Source organism: Trichosurus vulpecula, chromosome 7, assembly GCF_011100635.1.
Source record: "Trichosurus vulpecula isolate mTriVul1 chromosome 7, mTriVul1.pri, whole genome shotgun sequence".
Lineage (NCBI taxonomy): Eukaryota > Metazoa > Chordata > Mammalia > Diprotodontia > Phalangeridae > Trichosurus > Trichosurus vulpecula.
In genome coordinates this window covers 46,233,719-46,252,714 of record NC_050579.1, presented here as the reverse complement: position 1 = coordinate 46,252,714, position 18,996 = coordinate 46,233,719, and the positions used below count along the sequence as shown (strand labels likewise).

Genomic DNA, 18,996 nt, shown 5'->3' with positions numbered 1-18,996 from the left:
TCAGCAGAAGCAGTGTTTACGGCAGGGGAGAGTGGCCTTTTACTCTCTGTTCTTAGTTTGGCCTCTGGCTCCCATCCTATTGCATGTGACTGTGGATTCTGACAAGATAAAAAACAGGGGTGATTTGGTATGTTTTATTTCACTTTGAAAATAATCTTCCCATATCATTCTGAGGTAGTTTAGCAACTATAAGGCCCCATTGAAAGCATCTGAGGCAGATGTCTCAGGGCCCTTGGGTACAGTCTTTAACTGAAAAGAAGTTGAGACTAACTTGGAAATTCTCTTTACCCCAAACAATCAAAAGATTGGTGTCAAGATATGTCCCACTTTTACCCGAGAAATGGCATCTACATGACCACTGCCTGTCATAGGTAGCAATTTAAGTAATCAACCACCCAGGGACTTTATATTCCAGAAGCTCTTCCCATGCATGGCGTTTCTGCAGTCCACAGTGCCATAACCTGTGCTGCTGTAGTTGAAACAGACTCTCAGCCATAGGCCACATTTGCCCATTTGCTGAAAAGAATTCAGTTTCTGGTGAGAAATCAGAAAGACCTGTGGATTAAGAGAACTTCTTCCAGCATAAACTAGTAGAATATCTGGACAGGATCCCATCTTCCTGTCCTCTCCCCTTTTTGTCGTTCTCCTCTGAAGTTTAATTTGCCTCTGAGGTTATAGATTAAGCTTTCCATTCTTAAGTACCTTGGTTTTGGGAGTGGTTGTTTTTTTAAACAGTCTTTCAAGTGTTTATCTCTTCAGTGGCGCAAGCTTTCCAGAGAGGTAAAAGTGTGTGTGTGTGTGTGTGGTGTGCGCACGTGCAATGCCTGGCTATATACTGTTTCTTTCTATAGAGCCACCTGATGAGGCATGACATGTGCCCGTATTTGTTTAAATTTAAAGGCCATAGGAGACAAAACGGCTTACTTCCTTTTAAGAGCTAAGGGACATCATAATAACAGCCAGAATGGCTTGTAAGCACTTTGCATGTGTGAGCCCATTTTTCTCTTCACAGCAGCTGTGAGGGAAGTGATATTATTATCTTCATTTTACAGGTGAGGAAACTGAAACTAAGATGGATTAAGTGACTTACCCAGGTTCACACAGTTAGTACTTAAGGTGAGATCAAAGTCAGCTGAAAGACACAGCGGGTAGAGCGCTGGGCCTGGAGTTAAGGAGACCCAGCCTCAGACACTTGCTAGTTTGTGTGGCCCTGGACAAGTCACTAAACCTCTGTTCCCTTATCTGTAAAATGGGAGTCACAGTAGCCCCCACCTCCCAGAGAGCTTGGCACACAGTATACATGCTTCATAGAGGCTGCTTTCCCTTCTTCCTTCCTGACTCCACATCACACGCTCATCCACTGGGCCACTTAGCTGATAGGACAGAACTTAGAGGCTTCCCAGGACCATTTTTTTTTAAAATCATCCTCTGAACACAGAGGCAGTAGGAGGTTTAGTCATGATGCTTTTTCTTGCCCCTTTATATATGATGAAATACAAAGAGATGAGAGCAGCTGCTCAGAGCTCTCTGTGAAGGTACAACTTCCGAACTCTTTTGTTGAAGGCGGGGAAGTCTGCCTCTCCCAGGGTCCTTGGGCCACCTCAGCCCTTCTTTTACCTTCCTTTACCTCCATAATGCATATTCACCTACAAAAAGCTATCCCATGTCCAATTCAGGTGGCACCTTGCTTGGGTATCTCAAATGTGATTTTACCCTAATAATTCTAGACCTGGCTAAAGCCTGTTACCCAGGTGAGTAAACTATATCATATATAGTATCTTCCCATTCATAGCCTAGACAAACCTAAGTTTACTAAGTAAGCTAAGTACCAAGCTTAGAAGTAAAAATCCTGGGTGAGGTGGAGAGTAGGAACAGAAGATGAATTAAGGAAATCTCTCTTCCTAGCCCCCATAGACTTAAGTATATTTTAAAAGCTTAAATCCCTGACTGTCCAGTGATATGGAATCAGTGGGGTTTTTCGTCCTAGAAATATTCATTTTGGATGTATTTAGTATTTCTGTGGCAGATGATTCTACCTAGCAACAAAACATGTATCCTGGTTGGGGTTTAGGATGGTCTGCCTTATCACCTCACAACTCAATCAATATTAAAGAGCCCTAGTTCCTGACAGTATCAATTGACACCTGGAGTTGGCAGTGTGGGCAGAAAGGCCAAGAATCAAAAGAACCACAGAGGTTGAACTGCTCATCCCCTAGAAGAAATCATTCCACTCCTGACCTTGATGTGGGGTCGCATAAAAAAAGGGCGCTGAATGAATGTGTGAAACCACAGCACTGTTGTTTCTGCTCAAGTCTGCCCAAGCTGTGGGTGAGTGGGCAGCAGGTTAGACCAGAGCCCTGTTAGTTCAGCACTTTTCACAGGCACTAAACTGTCTACATAGAATAAAGACATAACATGGCAGGAGGTGCCCCTTGGAATTAAGATCTTCCAATTGTCAGATTCCCTTTCAAGCTTGAAACCTTCATGGGTCAGCCATAAATGTATGAAGAAATTGGTGACTGTTTATGCCAAATTCTGTTGCCTATGTGGCTCATTGGCCACATCCCTGAACTTACGCTGTTAAGGATAGAAATTGTGCTGCTGCACAGGTTAAGAGAGAGACTTTTTGAAAAATTGTGTTATAAATTCAGCCACTCTCACCAAAACCCAATTCATCAAACAAACGTAGAAAACAAGGAGCAAAAGCCTACCCCAAACGTCTGACTTTCAGCAAAGTAAATACAAATGAATCAAACAGCAAACAAAGAAAACACTCCTGTTCCACTTCTCCCTCTAGGCCTACCTGAAGTTTAGTCATTTTGAGGAGGATGCCTTTAAAAAAAAAAATCTCTTGCTAATTTCAGATGTCATTAGCAAACCCCTTTTTTGTCAAATATACACCACCTCAAGTTTTCTGCCTTCTAAAGAATATTGTAAACTAAAGCAGAGGAGGGTTTTTAAAGGCTGGGGGGTGGGGGGAGCAATAGAGAAACATTCAGGTGTGTCTTAAGATTTACTCTGTCCAGGTATCATTGAGGATAAAAATTAAAAGTGATAAACATTCTTTTCAAATTAAAAGGATCAGCTTGACTAAAAGTGGCAGCTTTTACATTAGCCCCCCAAGGAGGTGCCTGATTGCTGGTAGCAGTTAACAGTGGCAGATGTCAGGCAGGACTTTTTGCCAAAGGGTTTGGTTTAGGGCATTTAAAAAAAAATAACTAGCTGACACGTACTTACTGTAAGTAAATTTGAACCAAGGAGCAAATTCGTATTGTCAACAGGTACTTTGTAGATCTCTACCTAAACAAGTAATACTAGAAACTTGGAGCTTCTCTTGTGACAGTGAGTTGGAGCAATCTCTGAATTATTTACAGAAAAATTAGGATACTGTGACAGAATTTGCATTTCAAAAGGAGAGGAATCCAGAGGGCACTCCCCACATATTGGTATTTCAGGACCAACTATCAGAGCCATGGCTTTCACTGTTGAGATTAAGTCAACCAGAGTTGGCTTCCCTACTGTAATAGGTAAATGGGCTTGAGCTATGGTAACAGAGACAGAGTTCATCTCTCTTAGTAATTAAAAAACCTCCCTAAGTATTGGAATCACAAACACATTATTATGCAAATATAGCATGGTTTGGTTTTTTGTTGTTGTTGTTGTTTTTTTTGTTTTTTGCTATTTGGTATTATGCAAATTAAAGCAAATTTAACCCAGAATTCTGATTTGCAGTGGGTATGTTGCTTGGCTCCAGTTTGGCAAAACCATTTAAATGGTAATGCATCCATTTGGATTACTCTTTGAGATATGGTCTTCAGTTCAGCCTTTGAGTTGTCATCATCTTGTCTAAAGTTGGGCACTGTCCCCTGGTTAAATGGGGGAAGGGCTTGGCATGTGGTCTGTCACTAGGACAGTGTGGGGCAGCTCCTCATAAATGACTTCTTAGGCTGACAGTATGTTGGAGGTCACCACGTGCAAACCCTTCATTTTACCATTGAGAAAACTGAGGCCCCAATGAGTAAAACAGCTTGCCCAGGTCACACAGATTGTTATCCCAAATGTAGTCCCCTTTCCCCCTCCGGGATGCTATTGTTTTGACTTGATGATAAAAAAGAACTTTGGACAGCCTCCTTTCCTCCTCTCTGCCCTTTTCCTGACCCCTCCAAAATATTGTTTTTAAAAGCCTTATTTTGTGAGACTTTAAAAGGTGGGATGGCAATACCAGCCAAAATGGAAATGTTTATAGAGGACAGTGATGAAAAATATTGTCAAGAAAAGAAGTCTGTTTGTAGCTCATTCTCTCTCTCTCTTTCTCTGTCTCTCTCTCTCTCTCACTGTCTCTCTCTCTCTCTCTCTCTCTCTAGATATATATATATATATATATATATATATATATATATATATATATATATATATATATATATATATATCCCCTTTGAATTCCACAGAGTTAACTAACTACATCTTCAGAGTTTTAACAGTTTTCATCACGTCCTCTGAATGGACTCTCTTGATGTGCTGGGGTTTTTGTTTGTTCTAAGGAATGGTCTCTACCATACCCTCAGGTTGCAATTGTCCCAACACTATCCTTGTCTTGGTGATTCCTGCTAGTGAGAGAGCACATTAATAGCTCTTCTTATCCTAGGTGATAACCTCCTTTCAGACCTCCCTGTAATTGATATCTTAGTCTGTCCTCTCCCCAAGGGATACCGTCCATCTCTAGCTTTGTAGGCCTTGAAGGTTATCTGTCTGTCCTCTCCTCACATGATATGCCAATGAATGTTACATGTAGAACTCTGTGTCCGTTGTCATTAGTTACATTTTTGAGTCTGTTTCTCTCTGCAAGGAAGAGACAAACACCAAGGATGCTCAATTTTTTTCCCTTTCATAGTTCGAGTCCTTAATTACATTAATAAGGGCGAGAGGAGGAACAGTCACGTTTTAGAAAAGGCAGAATTGTGCTGTCTTGTTCCAAGAAGGTGTCAAAGGGAAAAGTAATCTCATTGGGACTTATGATCCCAGAAGACTATTTGGTGTCTTAACCTAAGATATATTTCAGAAACAACTGTAGAATTTGTCGTTAGTATTTGAGTACAGAAAGTTACAGATCTGGTATATGCACCCTACAGCAGTCTGAGCATGTTATCTTATTTCCTAGGCAGAGAAAAGATGATGCATGTAAGGTATTTAGGTACAGATGTTAAGTCAACTTGGGATGTCAATGGACATTGATATTACAAATTCTTAAATGGTAATAAAACTCAAAAGAAAAATTTCAACCAAGGATCTTAGAATATAGTATTTTTTGCAGGGGTGGGGAACCTGGGGCCTTAAGGCCACATGTAGCCCTCTAGGTCCTCAAGTGGGGCCCTTTGACTGAATCCAAACTTCACAGAACAGATCCCCTTAATAAAAGGATTTGTTCCGTAAAACTTGGACTCAGTCGAAAGGCTGCACCCAAGGCCCTAGAAGGCCATGTGTGGCTTCAAGGCTGCAGATTCCCCACCCCTCTTCCAAAGTTATACCTTTGTTAATCAGTAATTTGAATCTCAGTTTCTCTCTGGTTCAGGAAACATGGTGAGTATTGATAATACTGCTTTTTGCAAATGAACAAAACTGAGACTCAAAGCATAAAGGCCTCAGTCTGAGGAGCTGATCTAAGCAGAAAACCCTAGAGTCTTCATTGCTAGCATTCAGCATAGCTAAACTGACAAAAATCTTAAATTTCAATATAAACAAAGCCATATCAGGAAAGGAGAATAATTACTAAGGAAGTATCAGAAAAATTCAAGTTAACTTCTAAATTATTTTGATTTGAGGTCTCAGACCTGCACATTATACCACTGAGTCAGGTTCATCATAGGGCCATTTTGTGGCACATTTGCCAACTGGGATAAAATTAATCATGAGGCAATTTTGATATATCTAGCAACAGCTGGATCGGTCAGTAGGAGAAAAGAGGCTCATTTGGTGGGTGAGAGAGAGAAGGGTAGAGATGAATTAGGTCACAGAAAAAAAATGTAGGAGCGTGAGGACAGGAGAATAAGAGAAACCATCAACGCGCATGCACACGCGCGCGCGCACACACACACATATACACCATTGATGGTCTTGGATTGTAATAGTCGAGATTTAGATTAGAGATAATAAGAAAATTCCCAGAAGTGGTTTAGAATTAGCTATTAAAAGAGAAGCCAAAAATTCCCTGGGATAGAGAGTCAAAGAATAAGATAGATGCTCGTTTCCTCTTTCCTTCTTACAGTCTCCCTCCCCATTTTGAGTAGCTTATGTGTAGATACTTGTTGAAGGCCAGAGCTTAGAAGAGAGGATGTTCTAAAATCCTTACTAACAGAGATCTGAATAGGCTCGGCTTTTAATCATACTCCCTTCTATCGTCGCTTATGGGAGGCAAAGAGTAGAAGGATGATTCTCCCTCGAAATTCCGTCATAGCTGACCATCTTCCTTGAGTGGGAGGCTGTGATTAGCTGGCTTAGAATGCTTGATAAGTGATAGCCTTGTTGATTTCACCAAGAAAATATACAGCCTAACCCACTAAAAACAATGGCTTAAAGGAATGGAACCCTCTTTCATAAACCCCATGATGTTGATATGACAAATTGAATGCTCGTAAGTGAACAAAGGCAGATTTGCTCCCCATTTACAATGCCTTCCATTCTTAAGAAGGGGGCCCAGGTCGGGCCCCCTTCTGGTGCTGCTCCCTCCAGACGTGGTCAGTAGTGGTATCCTTCAGAAGCCAGAAGTACTCCTATCTTAGTCACTGTACGATTCCAGACCTGATCCAGAAGTTAACCATGAGCTTACTGACAGTGAAGGGAAAGGGGAGCTGCTTTTATTCTCTTGCCTTGTGTTCTCACTAGGAGATAGGCCTATAGGTCTTTGAATGTGGTACAGTTTTACAGTGGCTGATATGTTTTAAGCCCCTGTGAGCCCTGACCTTGGCAGGTAGACTTTTTCTCTCTGCTATTTTGGGATGTATCACTTTTATAAATTATTGTGCCTTTTTTTTTTCCTTTTGGCCACATCTTACGATCCAGAATCCTTTTTTATTTATGGTCCCAGGTTCTCATATTCTCAGAAATGATTTAGAAAACACAGCATCCAAAAAACCATGATTATCAAACAGGCCATGGAGTTATTGGAGACTGTTGTTTATCCAAGAGCCTCAGAAAAACCCTAGCATATGTAAGAAAAGTTAATTTCTAGAATAGAGGTAAAAAGTTCTTGTAATAAAACTATTCGAGTAAGACAAAAAAGGGTACTGTTGTATATGCCCAGCCCTAGGGCTTAAGATCAAAGGACTCAAATGTTTCTCAGCAACTACTGATTACTCAGTTTTAAGTTTATAAATGTGTGGAGCTGGCTAACAAAACAAGCAAACTTTACCCAAATCCTTGAGAATGCCCCCTAGAATGTGTCTCAGCTGTTTCTGTCAGGGCAGTAAGGAACAAGAGAAAATGTTTGCCAAATGTATTATCAGCTGTCAATCAAGATTGTTCATTTTGGGCCTGGGGAGAAAGATGGGTTTGTATGTGGATGCAGTGTGTTCTGTTTGTGTTTACTGTGGCTGAATACTTGAAAAGAGTGATTGATTCACCCCAAAGCAGATAAAGTGTCCCTAATAAAAGAATCAGGCCAACCCCACCGTCCTTATGCTATATGACCACAAAACGACTCTATTTGTTCAGTAGGAATTTATTGATGGCCTGTACCCTGTGAGTTCAGAGAAATATAGGACTTGGACCCTGCCCTCAGGACCACAGCAGAGGAGTTGCTGATATTCCTTTCTTTTCCTCATAAAGTCAAGATTATGGAGCAGGACATTAAAAGTTAAATCCGTCAGCAAACATTTATGAAGTGCCATGGGTCAGATACTGTTCTAAGTATTGAGGATACAAAGAAGCAACAAACAGTCCCTGCCCTCAAGGAGCATGCATTCTAACGGAGGAGAAAAGAAGTACCTAAAGAAGTACAGATGGGACAGCTAGGTGGCACAGTGGTTAGACCACTGGCCCTGAGGTCAGGAGGATCTGAGTTCAAATGTGGCCACAAACACTTAACTAGCTATGTGACCCTGAGCAAATCACTTAAGCCTGATTGTACAGCGCCCCCCCCCAAAAAAAAGAATAGATGAGATGGAAGATAACCTAAAACTGTCCCCTGCAAAAGGTGGCATTTGAACTGAACCTTAAAGAGGTGGGTATGAAGAGGGAGAGCCTCTCAGGCATGAGGGACAGCCAGTGCACAGAGGTCGTGGAGCGTCACGAAGGAGCAGCAGGTAGAGCTAGGAAAGCTAGAGAGCAGGTGTAAGAACTGGAAAGAGAGGAAGGGGCCAGTGCCAGAAGATTTGATGTTTGAGGTAATGGGGAGCCACTGGAGTTTATGGAGTGGGGGGGAACATAGTCAGCAAAGTGGAGGATAAATGGAGTAGGGAGAGGCCACCAGGAAAGAGGTGATGAGACCTTGAACTGCAGTGGTGACAGCTTGAGCAAAAAGAAGGGAATCTAACCAAAGGTGCTATGAAGGTAGAACCAAGACTTGGAGACTGATTGGCTCCATGGAGTGAGTGAACCTGAGGAGTTGGGAGAGACACCAAGGTGGAAAGCCTGAGCACCTGGGAGGGGGGTGGTACCTTTGATAGGGATGTTTAGAAGAATGATTGGTGTGGGTGACAAGTTTACATACAGGAGCAAAGGAGGCAGATGGGAGGAGTAATTGAGAGCAAGCATTCAGCAAGATGTGATCTGTGATGGGAGGAGAGGGCAGAGGATGATGGGAGGTTGAACTGGCCCAACCAGAGATTAGAATGGGAAGAGAGTGTAGCAAGTCGAAAGGGGACATGTTGAGATAATGCCAGGCAGGGAGAGGGACTGGAGGCCTAGTAAGACTGAAGAACAGGGTTAGGGGTCAAAGAAGAGGCGTGCCCATCTCAACATTTTCCATCTTCTGAAGTAACCAGATCAACTGTTCACTCCTGGAGCCATTAGTAGAAACTCTTGTCAGGAAACAAGGAAGAATTAACTCCAATCCCAGAGCCAACTTAGGTCTGGGTGTTCCTCATCTTTATATCCCCCACAATGTCTAACACATAGTAGGCATTCAGTAGACATTTACAAAAATGAATGCATACCTAGAGGATCTTTGCATAGGAGTTTTCTATGGTATGCCCAGGCTTGGCTAGAAATTCATTAGGCCCTTCCCCTTGCCCTCATCCATTGTTGTTGAGAGTTTGGACAGACTTTACCGGTCTTGATAGCATTCAGGCTAAGGCCATTGAGTGCCTCCAAATCATGAGATCATATTCCACACTTCAAGACTTTTGGTGCTGAAAAGCACCAGCCCCCTGGGCTCCCTTCGTGACACTATTTAGCTATAATTAGGAGCTTGTTACTCCATTAATGGAGATATTATGTTATTCCTAATCATTAATTCCCAAGATTCTTTTCTTTTGATTCATCCACCCCCTAAACCAAAAGGTCCTTTTCACTTTTCACTGTATCTACCCTTCAGTTTTGATCTATTCAGTCTTCCGGTTCTCGTCTTTGGCACGGTATCAGTTTAAATGTGTAGTATTTACTAAAAAGAGAGAAAGGTATATCTTGAATTTAAATTTATTTTTAGAAAAAAAATTAATCCCACCTATGTTACTTTATGACTCTTTTCCTTAGCAAGAGCCCTAAGTAGATTAAATATGCTTTTGAGAATATGACCCTGCATTCTTTGAGGCTGGTTTTTTAAATTTACAAGTGGGGCTTTTGTTTCTTCCTACACTCCACCCCCACCCACCAAGTGATTCTGTGTTCATAGTACCAAGTGAAAAGGAGTCGATTTTGGAGGTGGCTTTTTCTTTTTAAATGAGGATAACTTAGTTTTAATAAATCAAAAAAGAAAAAACGTCAATCTTCATATTTGTGTTTTTAAACAAGGTCTAAATTTGGAGTCCAAACAGGAACATATTCATCTCTCATAACTTTTTTAAGCATTCTGTGCAGTGACTCATATGTAATACAAGCCTCCAAATAGACTTTTTAAAGAAATAAAGTAAAGGTGGCTTCAGAAAACAAAATCCAGTTGGAGAGAAGAGATATTGTGCAGATCAGGAACTTAAGGTTTTGCCCATTTGTATAGAAGGGTCTCTAAGGGTAACTTTGAGAGTCATGGAATTTTAGAGTTGGAAAAGACCTCAGTGACCATCTAGTCCACACCACTATAAACATATCCCAACCATGTGGCCATCCAGTCTCTGCTTGAAGCTCTCCCAAAAGGGAGAAACCTGCCCAAAGGCAGAGCATGCTGTTCTTGGACACTTCTGATGACGGGGTAGTTTTTTCTGACATCAGATGATGTCTTTGAAACTTAGACCCATTGCTCCTGGTTCTACCCTCTGAGGCCAAACAGAACAAGTCTAATTCCTCTGTATGACCCTTTAAATACTGGAAGACAGTTATCACATCCCTTGAGTCTTCTCTTCTCCATGTAAATGTAGCAGTTCTTTGGACCGGTCCTCATTTGTCATGGTTTCGAGGCCCTTTGCCATCCTCATTGCCCAAGGCTAGACACTGTACAGCTAAGAGCTGAAACAGTACTCCAGATGAGGGCAGAGCACAGTGAGATAATTTCCCCAATATTCCTGGAAGCTCTGTCCCAATTAATGCAACCTGAGATCACATTAACCCTTTTTGCTGCACATAATCTGAATGATTCATATTGAATTTGCAGTCCGCTAAAAACCCCAAATCTTTTTCAGAATAACTTTATCTGTCTATGATCCTACCATGTTTTACTTGTGAAATTGACATTTAGTGCAAGATTTTACATTTATCGCTATTAAATTTCATCTTAATGAATTTAACTCAGTGCTCTCCTGACTCCATCAGCCAGCTGAATAACTGTTCCAGCAAATTTGGTGCCTTTATCCAAGTCATCAGTAAAAATGTTAAACAGTCCAGGGCCAACCACAGATCCTGGGACAGTCTTCTGGAGATCCCCTGCCTCCATGGCATTAAACCATTAACAGCTGCCTATTCAGTCAGTTCAGAATCCATATGATTGTTTTCTTTCCTAATCCATAGCTCTCCATCTTCTCCACAATAATAGTATGAAATGGTTGCACATGTATGACCTCTATCAGATTGCTTCCTGTCTCAGGGAGGGGGAGGGAAAGGAGGGACTGAAGGAGGGAACTGAAAACTTTTTTTTTAATATTAAAAATGGTTTTAGCATGTAATTGGGGGGAAAACAAAATACATTTCTTTTTAAAAATAGTATGAAAAACTTTATCAGAAGCTTTGCTAAAATCTAGGGAAAGCATTCTCCATGTCTTCTAGTTTTGTAATCCTTTCTGGGGAAGAGAATCGGCATTTATATAGTGCCTACTGCATGCTAGGCACTGTGCTGTGTTTTTTACAAATATCGTCTCATTTGATCCTCGCAACATCCCTGCAAAGTAGGTACCATTATTATAACCATTTTACAGTTTTGGAAACTGATCAAACAAGGAGTTAAGTGACTTGCCCAAGGTCACACAGCTAATACATGTCTGAGACAGGATTTGAACTCAGGTCTTCCTGACTCCAGACTCAGCAGTCTATATCCACTGCACCACCAGCTGCCTCTGTCAGAAAAGGAAATGGGACATCATTGAAGCCTTCGCTGCCTGTTCTAGATCTCCATCACCCGTCCCTTTAATGATCCATTCTAGATTTTCCCCAAGAATCGAAATCAGGTTCACTGGCTGTGAAAGTCTCACATTTCCTTTGAAAATATCAATAGATTCAGGGCATGGAGCATGAAATAAAGATCACCTGACAAGACCCATGGTTCCTTGTTTAAATCAGGTTGTCCCAGAATCAGAAAATCTTAGAGCTAGAAGGGCCTCAAGAGGGCATCTAGTCTAGAACATCTCCAAGAAGTGTATTAATAATAAGGAAAGGACTAGAGACCAGACCGGGGAGCTTCCTCTACTAATGCAGGCCAACACCTTCCCTGAAGATTATAGTCTTAGAGCAGGGCTGTCCAACCGTAGGTTTTTATTGAAACAATAGACAATATATTTTGATTTGCCATTTTAGTGAGAGTTCTTTAGCAACTTGACTTTGTTTACTAAAGCATTTATGTAAATTTTTATGCTTGTAGGCAAGCCACATAAATCCAGCCCTGGTCTTAGAGAGTAGGCCAGAGCACTACAATATTACATCACATGGCCAGTATATGTCAGAAGGACTTCAACTCAAAGCTTCCTAAGTTCAGTGTTGACTTTCTATGTACTAATTTAATCATTGCAATTTTGTCCTTAATAAAGAGGAAGAACAAAACCCAAAGAACTCTCCCATTTTCCGTTGATGTGTTCCTATGATCTCCTATACAAATGGGTGGCTCTGTGGCGTGGTGCTCAGTTACTGATGATGTCTGTCGAAGCCCACTGCCCGACGGGGGCTGCTCTTGAGGCACTGCTAAAGTTTGCATCATCAGTCCTGCCCAGTGGTTCACTTATAGAAATCCATGATGGCTACATCTCCAGCTGCAGCTCCAGTGAAAAGTGCCACATACTCTCAGGAAGTGACACCCTCCCACCCAGCCCCCCACTGTCCTGGTCCTACAGTATCAGGCCCTGGCCAGTAGTGGGAAGTTGAGCCATCCATTCATGACAGCAGCATCTGAATCTTCAGAGTACTTAGGAGCTTTCTAGGTTGCTGATGGCAGAATCACCAGTGACCTTCCTTCTCATTCAGGAGGTCAAGAGGAAGCTGCAGCTCAGCAGGACCATTCCTGGGCCTTCTTCACCAGCAGTAGCACCCTCCTAGGCACTCCCCACTTCTTCTCTTTTTTGGGGGAGGAGAGAGGGGGGAAGGAAGGACAATTGGGGTTAAGTAACTTGTCCAAGGTCACACAGCTAGTAAGTACATCAAGTGTCTGAGTTCGGATTTGAACTCAGGTCCTCCTGACTCCAGGGCCAATGCTCTACTTGCTTTGCCACCTAGCTGCCCTCCCACTCCCCACTGCTGAGGTGCATCTGAGCCCATTTCCCACCTCCCCCTTCTTTGCTCCCTGCCCTTAGATTAGGCAAGCTACTTAAGAGTAGAAATAGCTGTCTCGTGTGTGTGTGTGTGTGTGTGTGTGTGTGTGTGTGTGTGTGTGTGTCTTAAAGGAAAACAAAAGCAAAACATCAAAAATAAAGACAAGAAACCACACTTTTTTTCTTTCTTTTAAACTATCCAAGTCACCTCAGTACTTTCCAACAGTCTCAGGAGCTTTGTTTACTTTGAACTCAACAAAAATTAATAAACTTTGAACAGCCTTTAAAAAAAAAGTAGAGGAGCCAGTGAGGAATACTGTTGTTCTGGACCTGATTCTCACCAAAAAGAAAGAACTTGTTGCTGACTTAGGATGATGGGAATACGGGGGGAAGTGACCTGCTCATCTCAGAATATGTGAGAGAAGAGAAGAAAGTTGGGCACAATTTCACTGCAGTGTTCTACATTTTTAAAGAATTTTCGGAGGGTTCAGAGGAAGGATAAGTAGGATTCCCGTGGACTAAAAATCTGTGGGGGAAGTAGGATGAAAAGGTTTCAAGATTGAAATTCTGAAAGTACAAAGAGAAACAATTCCAAACAGGAGGAAAAAAAAGGAAGTTGTCTAAACTTGTCCCTGTAGATATTCAGGAAACCAATTCATCAGCTCATCAGGTTTTTTAAAAAGATATTTACAGAAGAGAGAAGCAAGAACAGGTAACTGAGGAGGAATCCAAACAGTGGTATAGCCCTGTACAAATAATTAGTGAAGTTCAAAATGAAAACTAAGGACAAAAAGGGGATTTAAAAAAAATATTTTTAGGGTGAGAAGAAAGAAGAATCAAAGATGAAACCTCACCACTGCTTACAGCAAGTGGAACAGTGAAAACAGGCAACAGAGAGAGGACAAAACTACTCTGTTTTTGCTAACAAGGAGAATAATCTTTTGACTGGAAAGGCCAAACAAAAATCGCTAATAGGGAGTTGATACCTAAGATAAATAGGAAAGTGGTAAGAGAACACCCAGCCACCATTGAGGATTTCACATCATTAAGCCCAAACAAGCTACATTATAGGGTGCTGAAAAACTGGAAGATGTGATTACTGATTCACTGTCAGTAATTATTGAAAGACTGGAGAACTGAGAAGGTACCACAGAACTCAATGGCAAAGTGTTGTCCTAATTTTCAGAAAGGAGAAAAGTCTGTATAGGCTGATGAGCTTGACTTCGATTCCTAGCGAAATTCTATAACATTGTTAAAGGGATTGTTAGTAGACAGCTAGAAAAGGAAAGCACAATCATGGCTTCAAGAACAGGTTGTGGCAGGCTTGGCTCATTTCCTTTTGGACAAGGTAACCAGCATAGAAGAGGGGCAGAGTGGCTTGGGGGATAGAGCACTGGACCTTGGAGTCAGAAATACCTGGCCTCTGTGACCCATAACTACCGTGTGATCGTAGAACAAGTCATTTCACCTCTCTGAGCCCCAAGTAACTCTTTAAGACCATAAATTATAGTCTGATTACAATCTGGATTGGTGGAGAGAATGCCCACCGCTGACAAAATCATAGCTTCTTGAAACCTTGACCCTGATGAACTGAACTGATGGATTAGAGGAGTATTGTCAAATGTATTTTAGCAAAGCTCTGAACAGTGTCACTTGTACTGTCCTTACAGACAAAATGGGGAGATCATCTGCTAATAATTGTACAGTTAGATGTGTTCATACCTGGTTAAATGGCTAGACCTAAAAGAGTGGTCATTAATTATTTAAGTATTATCTTACAAAGATGCTTCTAGAGGGGTGCTCCAGGGATCTCCACTTGTTATTGTCGTTTGTCCTTCGTTCTCAAAGAGGACCAGTCACATCACAAGGATGATGTCTTGACTGATTTAAGTGAGGCAGAGCTGCTCAAAGTCATCAGCCTCATTCTCTCCTCCGGTCATTGAAATCCAGTGACAAGAGAAAGTCAAGACAAGTGGTGATGGCCCGGGATGCACTGGGTGACCTCAACCTCTCTAAATAAAGGTGTTTCCCAGGTCTCAGTTTGTCTGAGGCAGTGCCCATTGAATGACTATGGGCTTGGTAAGAACTGAAACAAAAGATAGCCTTTTTGGTCCTGTGCTACTTTAACATCTTTAATCGGTGACTTGGATAAAGCAGTAGATGATGGGCTTATTATATGTGTAGGTGACACAGTGCTAGAAAAGATAGCTAACACACTGGATTACAGTAAGGTCCAAAAAGATCTTGACAGGTTAGCAATCATTCTATATCTCTCCTCCCTTTTATGGCCAATTCTGAGAAGGCCATCTACAATCACTACCTCCACTGACTTTCCTCCCACTCCCTTCTTAAGTCTTCAGTCTGACTTGTGACCTCATAATTCAGCAGAAATGCCCTCTCCAGAGTTACCCATGATCTCTTAGTCACCAAATCTCAGTCCTCGTCCTTCTTGACTTCCCTGCAGCCTTTGACACTGTCGAACACTCTCTTCATTTTGATTCTCGATTTTTACTTGCTGTCTCCCATTCCTGGAACTACCTGTCTTTTCATATCCATCTCTTTGCTCCCCTTAAAGTTTCAGCAAAAGCCTTTCCTGACCCGCCTTCCCCCCTCCCCCGACACTATTTCCTTACTCGTGTGGATTGTTTCCAGTGTATCCTGTGCGTTTCTTGTGTGTACGGGGTTATTTTGTAGGTTGTCTTCCCCCATTAGACTGTAAGAGAACAAGAACTGTCTACAGCCTTTCTTTGTATTCTCAGTGCTTAGCATAGTTCCTGGAACATAGTAGACCCTTTAAAAAATGGCTTGTTGACTAAAACTTTGGGCAGAATCTATTGAGATGAAATTTAGCAGGAATAAATGTGTCCTAAACCTGGGTTCAAAAAAAATCAGTTTTACAAGTACAACATGGTGGTGGTGTGGCTGGTTAGTCATAGTGTATTAGAGAAAGACTGGGAGGGAAAGGTGTTTAGTGGACCACAGCCTCAATGTGAGTCAGTAGGGTGATTTGTTGTTGTTCAGTCACATCCAGTTCTTCGTGACTCCATTTGGGGCTTTTTTGGCAAAGGTACTGGAGTGGTTTGCCATTTCCTTCTCCACTTCATTTTACAGATGAGCAAACCGAGGAAAAGTGACTTGCTCCGGGTCACACAGCTACTAAGTGTCTGAGGCCAGATTTGAACTTAGAAAGGGGAAGTCTTCCTGACTCCGCACCTGCACCACCTAGCTGCCTAGGGCAATAAGGCAGCCTAAAAGCTAACAGCGTTTTAGGCTGCATAGGGAGACGCATGGTGTCAAGGGCACTAGTGCAGTTCCTATATACTCTGCCCTGCTTAGATCACACTTGGAGGGTTGTGTTCAGTTCTTTGTAGCACATTTTAAAAAACTGTTAGGCTTGAAATTTTCCAGAAAAGAGCAACTAGGATGATGAAGGATCTCAAAGTTACGCCATTTGAGGGTTGACTTGGGTTAGTTTTACAGAAACAAGACTTGGCAGGGTGGGGGGGAGAGGCGGGACATGATAACTGTTTTCAAGTAATTAAAGGAGTCGTGGAAGATGAATGGGACTTGATATGATCAGTGGGTACAAGTTTCAGAGAATCGTATTTAGGCTTAATATTAAAAGGAAAAAAAATTCCTAAAAATTAGAGCTGTCCAAAAATAAAATGGTCTGCCTTGGGAGTTAGTGGGCTCCCTTTTACTGGCATTCTTCAAGCCAAGGCTCTTTGGCTCAGTGCCAAGTATGTTGTAGAATTGATTCTTATTCAGGGCACAGATTAGACTAGATGATCTTTGAGGCTCCTTCCAAACCAACCCACAGATTCTGTGATTCTGGTCATTTAGTCTTAACTCAAAGACCTCCAGTAAAAAAGGAACCCATTTTCTTCCCAGGGAGCCTGTTCTACATTTAGACAACCCTGATTGTTAGTTTTTCCAGACATCAAGCCTAAATCTACCTTTCTCTGGCTTCCACTTATTGCCTTATTTCATTTCTAATCAATTGGATAGCAAAAGCAGCTGAATATCAGTATAAGGGCAGTCAGGCAATGAGCATGTATTAAGTACTTACTATGTGCCTGGCAGTGTGCTAAATTCTGGGACTGTGGGAATACAAAAGAAAAGAAAGTTTAAAAAAAAAGCCCCTGTCCTCAAGAAGTTCACTGGATACAAGTAGCGGGGTATAAGCTGTATACAGAATAGATAGCTGGATACAAGCTATCTAACAGAGTAGATGAAAGGTGATCTTACAGAGAAAGGCTTTAGCAGCTAGGGGGATGGGGAAGATGAGATTTGAGCCGAGTCTTGAAGGAAGCCAGGGAAACTAAAAGACAGAAGTGAGAAGGGTTGAAGAGCATTCCAGGAATGGGAGACAGCCAGGGCAAAAACATGGAGACCAGAGATGGAGTGTCTTATGCACAGGGCAAAAATATGGAGACTAGAGATGGAATGTCTTGTGCATGGAGCCGTGAGTAGGCTAGCGTAGCTGATCAGATGGAGTCTTCTCCCATTCCCCCTGCCCCCACTTCTACCTTTTGCATGACCAGTTTAAAATGTTGGCCACCGAAGCCTGCATAGCATTTGCTGTGTACTTCTTGGCACAGCAAAAATATAAAAGCCTAATAAAGAGTAGTAATAAAGTTATTCAACCATTTCACCCACCCCTTAACTTACTATCGTGCTATGAAATTGTTCCTATTAAGAAAGAAACCTAAGCTTAGGTAAGAATACTATCTGAGCATCCCCTAAATTACAGAGAGGGCCCCAGTGGGCATCCCTCTCTCCATTTATATTGCAGTAATTAAAGGATAAGGGGATAATCTTTTGGAAATTTGTGTTGGGAATCCAGAATTATTACACCAGTTATGAGTTATGCATATCTGGTATACTCAGCCCCAGAAGTGCTCTGGGGAGAGATGCCAGGGTCTAGGCTCAGCCCAAATGTCAAATCAGCTATTAAACAACTCTTGTTTCTGACCTGGGTAGGAGAACTTTACTCCTTATTTTGGAAAGTATGACTTACTTTTATTCTTTGAGTAATCTCACATCTGTTTGTCAGTTTCCTAGAGGAGGTTTCAGCGGCTGGGCTGCACAAGCGAAGCACAGAGTCTACTCAGGTAACATCGAGACCGGCAAGCCGGCGATGAGAGTGACAAGAAGGAGGTGGCTTCCCTGCTCACCAACACTACAAGACTTCCCATGTGGTGAGCAGCACTTCACAGAACTAGGGATTTCAAGTTGGCCACTGCGTAACCATGTCCAGGCCAGAGGAACTCTCAGTCGGTCACCACTCACTAAGACACTGGCACTCCAGGACTGTCACAGATGTGTGAAGAGTGAATTATGTCCACACTCAATCCTTTTTTTCGTGGTCCAGTAAACCTGTTGTTCTTTATGTGTTTGACATGGCAGTCACTTCAGTTTCTAATGGGGAATGGTGAGATTGTCTAATTTGAAAGAAGGGATACCAGTATAGTAGATCAGAAGGGAGTGCAAATTATGAGCATTCGCTATACATGCTTCACTTTCCATTTCCTCGTTCCTCTCTCCCACTCCCTCCCTAACCTTCCCCACTCATTTTTCATTAACTACATTCCTGCACAACTAATTTCTGAAAACTCCAAAGCAGTACTTCCTCAGAGAGCTATCTAATAACGTTCAACCCCCTTGTTTTGATTGTTTTTGGCCCTGAAAAGCTACGTATGAATAAAATAAAGTCAATTTTGTGGAAGGTTTGTTTTTATTGTCTCCGTTTTAATTCACGTACATGGACATTCAAAGGGGACTTGACTTTCCAGTGAACATGTATGAGGTCCTTTCCTTCAGTAGCCTTAAACTCTGCCAAGACAAACAACAGAGCCTAATCTAGTGTCATCTTTACTTCCCATTGGAAACCAGTGGGAAATGAAGGGTCATTAATGACAGTAGTCTTAACTGGTACCTCACAACTCGACAAATAGCAAAC

The 18,996-nt window shown here is 41.9% G+C and overlaps 1 protein-coding gene across 1 annotated transcript in view; it reads left to right on the top strand.

The window, feature by feature from the left end:
- VPS45 (vacuolar protein sorting 45 homolog) overlaps positions 1-18,762 on the top strand; it is a 66,877-nt gene extending 48,115 nt beyond the window's left edge. Inside the window, exon 15 of the mRNA XM_036768881.1 lies at positions 18,091-18,762. Within this exon, the coding sequence (XP_036624776.1) occupies positions 18,091-18,178 (88 nt within the window). The 3' untranslated portion in view covers positions 18,179-18,762. The remainder of the gene's footprint in view (positions 1-18,090) is intronic.
- The last annotated feature ends 234 nt before the right edge of the window (positions 18,763-18,996 follow it).